The 9,750-nt window shown below is 50.1% G+C and overlaps 1 protein-coding gene across 2 annotated transcripts in view; it reads right to left on the bottom strand.

Annotated features, from left to right (window-relative positions):
• Positions 1 to 3,282: 3,282 nt before the first annotated feature.
• Positions 3,283 to 9,750, bottom strand: part of CAMK1D (calcium/calmodulin dependent protein kinase ID) — a 394,045-nt gene continuing 387,577 nt past the window's right edge. For both annotated transcript variants that reach the window (XM_081820587.1, XM_081820588.1), the window contains exon 11: positions 3,283 to 8,980. In XM_081820587.1, coding sequence (XP_081676713.1) covers positions 8,862 to 8,980 — 119 coding nt within the window. In that variant the 3' untranslated portion in view covers positions 3,283 to 8,861. The remainder of the gene's footprint in view (positions 8,981 to 9,750) is intronic.

The following is a 9,750-nucleotide window of genomic DNA, read 5'->3' as shown; positions in this document are numbered from 1 at the left end:
AGAGTCATTAGAAGGACTGAAAAAGTCAAAACAGTGGCAGGCACACAGCACTATACGTGTTTGTTGTATGAGTTAATCAATCTCTTCTATCTCAGACGCCAGGTCTGTGGGTCCCTCCCTGCTGCGTGCTGCCTCCTCGTCTTCTCCACCTGCATGTCGAATATAGGGGATTTTGCTGATGAGAGATGGTGAGTTCCAGAAAGCACAGTGGGAGCGCCTCAGAGCGATGGGAAGACAGAGGTTAGTTCAGACAAGAGGAGACACCCCATGCTTGTTGAAGCTAGACCTGGAAGGCCTGGGCTAGAGTTGACCCTGGGCCCTCAGAGGAAGGCAGGTGATCACTTATGGTCCAGTTGTGTTTTGCTGCGAGCTAGGGAGTTTCTCAGCACAAGGTGGCTTGATGACTAGGCTGCCCTGGTTCTGCCCTTGAGAATCACCAAGGCCACCTTTCGCCCCAGAGATCCTGGTTCAGTTGGCCTGGGCATTAGTATCTTCAAAATGTCCCCAAGATGATCCAAACACACAGGCAGGCATGAGAACCAGAGGGAGAGGTTCCTTCGAGTCTCAAAGTGGGGTCCAGGGTTGGGGCAGCACCTGAGAGCTTGTGAGGAAGGTAGAAGCTCGGGCCCCAGCCTAGACCTGCTGAATCAGAGTCTGCGTCTTAGCATGATTCCCCAGGAGAATGTGTGAGATGCACTGGGATGCAGCTTTCTGAGCAGTGGCCGGGGGGAGGGAGGGTTCTGTAGCCAGGAGCATAGCCGAGGAGGTTGGGCTCTCCTCTAGGGCAGACCCACTTACCTGAGCCAGAGGTGATGCCCAGTGTTCCCCACTTGCAGTGCCCTTGAGACATTCCTTCATGGTGGGGATTCCTGTCCAGATACAAGACCATTACTTGTAAAGACTTACTCCCTGAGTAAGCTTTCTTTTCTCCCTCAGGGGTGCCATGTGACAAGCACCTTGGGCTAGGTGAGTACAAAAGTCAGCTGTTTTCCTCCGTACTGGGGAACAGCTGGTCCTCATTGGGGTGGGGGGGCGGTATGCTCATCTGCGAGTTCATAGCCAGGTTGGGCTGGCGGCTCAGCATCCCGAGTGAATTTCTCCCTGAGCTGACATAAACAGCAAGGCCCACATAAATAGATCTTGGTGCACTCAAGAAAGAAAATATAGTGTTGAAGCTAAGGGGATGTTATTGGGAGGGGAGGAGGGGGCAAAGAGGTAGGCAAGAGGAAAAGGGTTAATAAATAGGCCATGAGCTGCATTTTCCTGGCCCACTGTCTTTCTGGAAAGAGTCCCCTTGCTGATGGAAACACACTAGGTGGGTGAGCTCATGCTAAATAGTTCCTCTCAAGGAGGCTGGAAGAAAACAAGAGATCTGAGACACTTTCTTGAAAATAAATCAGCAGCTTTGAAGGTGATCTGCAGGAGAATAGCAGATGACAGGGAGGTCTGCATGTCAGGAATGAAACTGTGTGTATGAACAGAACTTTCCTGAGATACGAATCCGAGCAAGAGAACAGACTAATTTAAAAAAATCCAGCAGTATTAACTGCATCTCTGATTCTAGATCAAGTCCAGCTTCTGTGACATTCATCCTTGAGAAATGGAACAACAGAACAGCAGAAAACACGTGGGCTGTTTGCATAGCGATGCCTATGCCCTCCCTGTGGGTCCTCATCACTGGGTGACAGGTAAGGCCAGGCTGAGCTACCAAACAAGATAAATGTCTCTTGGAGATTGGACCCTAGGAACAGTGTGGTTCTGAAAAGTTAACTGATTTGATTGTGTCAATCCTCAACTCCGTAATCATCATCGGTCCCCACTTACCTACTAAATAGAGTCCAGATTTCATGCTTTCGAATTCAGTGACCTGGACAAAATCATGAGAGGCGACTGGGCAGAATGGCCTTTGGTGTCAGTCCCAGCTGAGTCGAATTGGCTGACCTCGGTCAATCGCCAAAACTTTCTGAACCCAGCTGTGCACTGAAGGCACCTTCCTTATCAGGCTGATGGGCAAACGAGATGTGGAATGGGGTGCACTTAGCACAGTATCTAGAACTCAGTACATGATCCGTACATGACATCATCATTATTATGATCAATGATAGATATTCACAAGAGAATGTGTAAGACCAAGTGTTATCTGGAAAATACAGGAAATTTGGGGTGAATTTCAGTGTCCCCAGAGAGGCTGGGTAAATCTAGGAAGGACAGAGGGGCTGACCTGCTCAATGTGTCTGGAGCCAAGCACTAAAAAAGTTTGACCTTAAACATTTCGACTCGAAGGCACTAATAAATACCAGCTTTCTATCAGGGTATGTTTTATACTTTAGTGTGTTTGCATTGGCTAAATTTTCAGTCACACTTGGCGAGTCCTATCTTTAATAAATCCTTACAAAGTTTTCAAAAGTGGTTAGGTTACCAAAGTTCTTTGGTTCCTTAAAATTTGCATCAACACTGTCACCTATGAACCCACCGAATGATCCATTTGCTTTGATATACTTCATAATTAGGGTCTGCACTAAGAGAAGCCAAACTGAATCAGAAAAGACTAGATGTCAGATGGTGTGTGCCATATTTCCTCGGGGCTCCCTTATTTCCACAAAGGCCATTTTCATCGATACTCGCTGCATGGGAAAGCGTTAATCCTATGTTCCTCTAACACATGTCTGGTTCATTTCCCTCCACAAACAGCCACTTACCATTTGGATTGGAGGTATCATCTGGTCATCAGATCTACTCCCCACAACATATTTGATGACCTATGAAATGCTGGTCCCCCCACCCAAGAGAAAGAAAGATAGCAGGCAGCCTTCTGCTCAGAATGAATCTTTCTTTAGGCATGGAGAGCTCCAAAGTTATGCAGAGCAAACAGATGGGTGTGGGGGTGAAACTGCTGACCCCCTACTCAGACAGCGGTTCCTTGAAATCGGCTTTTCCTCTAAGCAACTCATGAATATCTAGTTAGTGCAATTTGAGTTAATGGGCCCACCTCCAGCCTCTTTCTGCAGCAGCAAGGAAAAGGGGGAGCTTTCCCATCCAGCAGGGTGGTAAAGTGGGGCACCCTCCACAGACCTCAAAGCCAAGATGTGCCCACCTCTTCCTCTCCTGGCACTTCTGGCTCATTGGGCAGGTGACATGAGATATTTAGGGAACCTCATGAGTTTCCAGGGGCTCAGTTCAAACTCCCTGACTTCAAATCCAAACTTCGGAAAGGGGAGGAAAGAGAGAGCTCTTGGAACACCCCCCTCTCCCGCTTTATGGAGGAAACAAGCCGCATACATCTGAAGGTGATTAATTGTCTTTATTGGAGGAAAACAAGAAGTCATCAATCTCGTTATCATTATGATAGAAATCTTGATATGTGTACATGATTGTCAAGGCAGAGAATCATTTGCTACATAGGCCCATGAACAATTTTGCAGTGCCGCAAACCTATGTGGGTTAAACTTCTTGCAGTTTGTTACATGCATGGAATAAATGCACAGTTTCCCTTCTTTGGGACAAACGTGTTTTTATGGGAAAATTAAACCAATCACAAGCCTCGTAATAATAGACGCGGGGACATTCCTGGATTCGCCAGTTGTAAGCTTTTGGAAAACATGCTCGCTCGCTGGTGGGAAGGCTCGGAGAAGTGACGAAGGCCAATTAAGAAATTGTTCCCAATTTTATTCTGGACAGAACATGCCTTTTATGTCGTCCAACCTGAAAGTGGCACTAAGCTAAATGTTCTCTGAAACGTGCCGCCCTCTTTGGAAACAAAGATGCTCTGCAGCCTTTCTCCTGTCATCGGATGGCTCGTCATACACTCTGATGCTGGGGCCCTGGAGGGAGGGCGGTAGGCTTCTGTGTGTACGATTGATGTCCAAACGAGCGATTCTCTTATTCCTTCTTTCTCCTTCTGGAGAGCCCGGCTGCCAGCCCTGACCCAGGCCCTGCAGGGCTGACATGAGGGCCTGGCCATCTCCATCTGCCCAGATTAAGGTTTGCCTTTGAGGACTAATTTATTTCGTGTTTGGGGCTTTGGGGTCCCTGGTGATGACTTGTCTCTATGACTGAAGCCTCAAACACTCCTCTCATTTTCTTTTTTTTTTTCCTGTCCATAAGAAAATAAAATCACCTCTAAGTAAAATAATTCCGTAAATAATCAGAAGAAATAATCACCATATGAGAAGTTCCCTGGGGACAAAAAGGTTAAAAATAGATATGGCAAATGCAGAAGCGGCATTGGTACAAAGGGTGAATGCAACAGTTTGTCCCTTTGGTGGAGACAGAGAGAGAGAGGCAGACACTGAGAAGCCATTCCACACTTGCTTTTGTCCACAAAACCAGACCTGGCAGCCACATGCTGCAGGGTTGGCTGCCAAATGCACAGCCTTTGGGTTCGCAGAAGCGGAGCCCCAACGCCGAGCCGCTCCAGCCACAGGCGGCAGGGAAGGCCGGGAAGGGCTGCTGTGCCTTCCAGTGATGGCCTGAGCCCGCGTGGGGCAGGAGACGGGCCGGGCCCTGGCCTGCGTGTGCAGCCAGCTTCACAGTGGGGCTGGGCTCCCGGGCCCTCGGCCAGGCTGCGACCATGATGCGCTGGGACCCCAGGTGGGGTACGGGCACAAGGGGGCACTCTGTCCGCTGGACCCTTTGGCCAGCTCCTCAGCAGACGGGGGTTTCCTGGTATCTTCGGGAAAGAAGCCCCCCTCGGAAGACTCCGTCCAGTTCACCTTTTCTAGCTCAACACTTTCAACTCTGGGAACCAAAGGCTTGGAATGCTTGTTTGCAAATGTCAGGTGCACTTGCAGCCCCAACTGAGGACCAGGTGCCCCCCCCGAAAAGAGCGGTGGGTTACATACAGGTATACACAATTTTTGGGGGGGGGGCGGGAAACAAACTGAACAGTGTTTGGTCTGGAATGTGTTTAAGGAAAAGGCAAACTCTTTTGCCAAGTGTAGGGAGACAGGACGCGGAAGGAGTACTGTTTGAGAAGAACATGCAAAGGTTTCGTGCATTGGTTGAAACAGAGGCCCTTCATCTCTTTGGCCAGAAGTGAGTGTGTGACCTTGGGAAAGGGTACATCTTATTTCTGTTTATGAGATGGGAGGAGGAGCTGCCGTTTGCTGGCCCTGGCTTTCCCTTCGTGTATCTGAGGGAAACCTCATGAGTCACATGGGGTAGGGAGTGTTGCAGCAACCTGAGTGCCCCCCGGCCTTCAGCCCTGGAGCCATGGTTCTTGCTGAGCCACAGAGCCTTCAAATACCGAGTTCTCTCCCCTGGATATGGTCTCTTCCGTCTAAAATTGCTCATAAAATGTCACATCCCATGGGTTAATCAGATGAAGCTGTCACTCCTCGAGAGAGAGAGAGGGTCAACCCCCTTTCAGGAGGGGTCCCTGGGGTTCCCTCCCCTTTGTCCCTGGTGTTCCTGACCTTCACTCTAAAGGGGAGTTCCTGTCTCCCACCCGCAACCTGTCCAGGATATGCTGGACACCAAGGCAGACAAATGACAAGATGAGGTCAGTGCTGGGCAGGTAAACTGAGTCTGAGGGTCCTATGCCCAATCCCTGTCATCAGACGGCCCTGGCTTCCTAAGCGCCAGAGCCTTGCTTGTTTAGCCAAAGCCATCTCGTGTTGCCCCATGCTGGCCTGCTGAGCTCCTTGAACATCATACTAACCGCTGGCTGGAGAGCGGGAACCTCTCCAAGGTCACAAGCTCCCATGCAGGGAGGGGCGCTACTCCTACTCTTGAGGTGGGGGTGCAGAAGTGACCAGAATTGTTGCCACAGTCAAGAACACTAAGCCCTGCCCTTTTTTTTTGGCATGCTTTCTGCATAGTCCTTTACAAAGGAGACACAAAGGGGAGATTATCCTTGCTGCTCTCTTACGGAGTTGGAGGCAGCAGGAGACGGGGAGACCTGCCCCCGGCAACAGAGCTGTGGTCCATCTATCTGGGCATCTCCATTTCTCAAGGGTTTTCCATGGTCCTGTGTACTTCCCATCGGGGCTCCCTGCCCCTCTCGGCTCCAGCGGCCTTTACCCCATCCCAACCCAACACCCCAGGCCCTGGTGTGCTCGCGACGGAGAGCCATGAGCAGTCTGGACTCTGGGGTACCCTGGTTAAGAGCGATCAGCCGCTGGTCTGGGGGGGCCCGCATGTGGGCGCACACTCGCTGCTTGTCTCAGACCAGCGCTAGCTTTGTCTACTGCCTCATGGAGGAGGTGAAAAGCGGAACACGAGGGAAGGACAGACGGCAGCTGAGGGAGAGACCATTCAGGGACATGATTTCAACATGTCCTATTCAAGTAGGAAAAATTATCCACTTGCTCTGAGAAGCTTAGGAGACCAATGGGGAGCTTGGGGTTGAAAGGAAGCCCATGATAGGACCAGTGGCTGTCCCTGAGCCTCGGCCACACACTGGCTTCCACAGGGAGTGGAAGCCTAGGGCACGTAGGAGATGCGCAGCTCCTACGGGTGGGATCTGACATCGGCGAGGGGCCTGGGACTCAGCCGCCCCACTCGGCAGGTCTTAACAAAAGGCACATTCTGGGTTCTCTTGTCGTGTGATATGATAATAAAGCATAAATAATACCAAATGCGGTTGAAAGAGAACCTCTCTCCTTCTGCCACAGAGGCTCTCTCAAAGAGCAAAAGTTCTTCCATATGGTATTTCTTTTTCTCCTCTTCCTAAAACAATAGGAAATGACCGAAGTCTGGTGGCGTTGAGTCTTGTCAAGAAACAGTCTTGACTTGCCTGATGTCAAGTTCAACGGAGTTTACCTTTTGGGCTGAAAGCAGTCACCGTCTCCTCGCACAATGTTTTGGAGACCTGAAGCGTTACAGGCCAAGCATGGCCAGGGGCTGGCCCAAACCACAGAAGGGACGCTTGGGACAGGCCGCAACTTTCACCTCCTCTGCAAGTGTCAGGTAAGACATACCTTCAAACTAATAGAATAGAACATGCATCCCATATATCAACTCTAGGAAATAATTTAATCACCCATCAGTGAATGTGGCTTCAAAAGTTGCTCTCCCAATGCAAATGACTGCATCGAGCACACAGGCCAAAGGACTGATCACGACTCCGGCACACATTACAGGGACCCCATCCGGGCAAATGATCACCCCCTGCAACATCTAATTACTTGTTTTCTGATACTATGGCAACACGAATGCTCCATTATGCCTGTTAGTAAGCAACACCCTAATAAAGCTCCTGGAGAGACACCTCAGTTTTCTCAGATACTCTTTCAAATCTTCAGGCCATTTTTTTCTACCAGTAAGGCAGACCTACAGATCTACAGGGACATGTGGTGGACTTGAGGCTCATGGTGCAAAATGCAGACTCATGGTCTTGCATGGGCAGGAGGGCCAAGGGATGCATGCTTCTGCAAGAGAGTGTCCTGGAAGCCCCCTTGAGAAGGGTTTGCCCCCGGGTTCACGCAGCGCTCTATCCTGCACACCTATGTACCACACGGACCGATAACACGGCCAGTTTGCCTGGGACATCACCAGATTTAGCAATGAAAGTCCTCCAACCCAAGAAATTTTTCACTCCCAGGCAACCTGGGCCCTTTGGTGACTCCACCATCACAGGTCTTTGGTTTTTCAGATTGCCCTGGTCAGAGGGAGGCCTTCCAGCCCCAGCCGGGCCTGGTGGAGGCCGTCTCTGGCCATCCCTGTGGTGGTCAGTGTCCCACTTGCTCGGCAGGCCACCTCTCCTTACCACACCCCAGATAGATGGACTCTTTTCCAAGGCCACTTCCCTCTCCTTGCCTGGATGACATTCAGAGAAGGACCAGGTAAAAATCTGCAGAAACGACTTATGTGAGTCAGAGGCCATTTTAAGTGTAAGATTAGAAATGCATTTTTTAAAAAACAGAGAGATTAACTTGAAAACTGCATAGCTGAGAGGGGAGCTTTCTGCGTTACCCTCAGGAGACATGGGGGCTGGGCGGGGAGTTCCCTTTGGACAAAATGGCATCTGGTTCCTTGTGGAAGGGGGGCTCTTATGTCTTTGCTGGGCATCCCCTTTACAGCACGTGGAGCCTCGGAAGTTTAGCCTTAGTCTCGGGGAAGGAGCAGGTTTCTGTATTTCTGACCACTGACAGAGAAGGTCCCTAGGGTCCCCGGTTGGCCAGGGATGGGCTGGAGGGGGTGCTGGAAAAGGTTTTCTGTAGATTCCCTCCTCAGGTGGCCCTGGAGACAAGACAGACCTGAGGAACTGCAGAGTCGTTTTCTTAGAGAGCTGCCCCTCCAGGGAAGGGGAGAAAAAGAGAAGTAAAGTGCACTCTTCGCCTTGGAGACAGATGCTTGATCCTCTTATTAGAATTTTAAAAAATACCTTTACATTCCCCTAGGTGGGGGAAAAAAAAATCTCTTAAAGGTTAACATAAAACTCTACTACTGACAAGCAAAAGATACAGGTCATGGGACTCAGGAGTATAGATCAGAAAGCGTATTTCGTAAAAGGTAAAAAATAAAACCCTAATGCACAATATTTACCGATACTTAAATAATCCAGTTGAAACCTTTTTTGTCATTAATGAAAAAAATACAACATAGACGGTTACCCATACCGAGAAGAGCGGAAATGACAGGGCTTGGGGGAGAGGACGCGGGAGGTCCGTTCCGTCAGAGCTTCTGCAAGATTCATATGTACAGCACCAGATCCTATTACGTCAGCTCCCTTGAGTCAGTATAGTTTGTGAGAAATGAACACTTCAGAATTGCAGTATAAAATATGGCCATAAAAAACTTCTGTCTTCCAGTCCTGTGCAGGAAGGTGCACCATGCAAGGTGGGATCGCTCCAGAGTGGCTGGTGGCGCTGGGGGCCCCCTTCCCTGGCCCCGCCCCTGGGCCCCGCCTCCAGAGCCAGTCACTTGCTTCCAGAGTGCACTGTGGTCACAGTGGTGGGCCTCGGTCTCCGCTCTGCCCCCACTCCAGAGACCCCCGATGAGGAAGAAACGAGACTACAGAGCGCGGAGGGTGCCCGACCTGCAGGGGGACAGTGGACACAGGAGGTCAAAGCTCCAGAAGAAAATACTCGCTCCCCTTTCCCACGGCAGGGTTTGGGGGTGGGGGGCAAACTTTTATACACTTGATTCTAAATTTTTACCTACCTGTAGGAAAGCATTTGCAAAGGGTTCTTAAAATGCTTTTTTCTTAGGCCCAACTCTTCCCTCCCATTCTCATTATCATGATCATAAGGGCTTTGTAGTTGACAACGACAGCGTTTAGCATCCTCATAGGATCAGTGCTGCTTACTGAGCACTTACTATGTACTAGGCTTCAGGCTAGCTGTTGAAGACACACTGTCATTATAAGAGCTGTTGTCACCACAGCTCCATGAGTAGAGATTTGAAGAATAAAGAAAGAATACGATCCCCCTTCTGCCCCCTTGTTTGGTGTGTGGTCTCTTCTCCTGCTAAGAGGTGTCTGTGACACAGAGAGATCGCCATGGGAAATCACCTCTTTCTCCTATTCCAGCAGCCCTGGCCTAGAAAAATGCCTCACAGATTGCACCACCATGCTCCCCAAGCGCATGTGTTGGCGTCAGACAATCCTGATGTGGGATGAATCCCCTGAAGCTCAGCTCCAGTAGTGCATTTGCCTGTGAACTCTGTGGGCTCCGACAGAGGGAGATCCATTATATGTGGGTCTACCACGGTGTGCGGTTGGGTCAGGGGATGCTCATGGATATTTCTGGGGAAAATATAAGGGCTCACCTTCCCCCATGAGTTGGGAAGACTATGGAGAGGGGGAGG

Source organism: Leptonychotes weddellii, chromosome 5, assembly GCF_054177405.1.
Source record: "Leptonychotes weddellii isolate Sample4059 chromosome 5, ASM5417740v2, whole genome shotgun sequence".
NCBI classification, from domain to species: Eukaryota; Metazoa; Chordata; class Mammalia; order Carnivora; family Phocidae; genus Leptonychotes; species Leptonychotes weddellii.
Note: the sequence above shows the minus strand (reverse complement) of the source record. Positions and strands in the feature narration are given on the sequence as shown.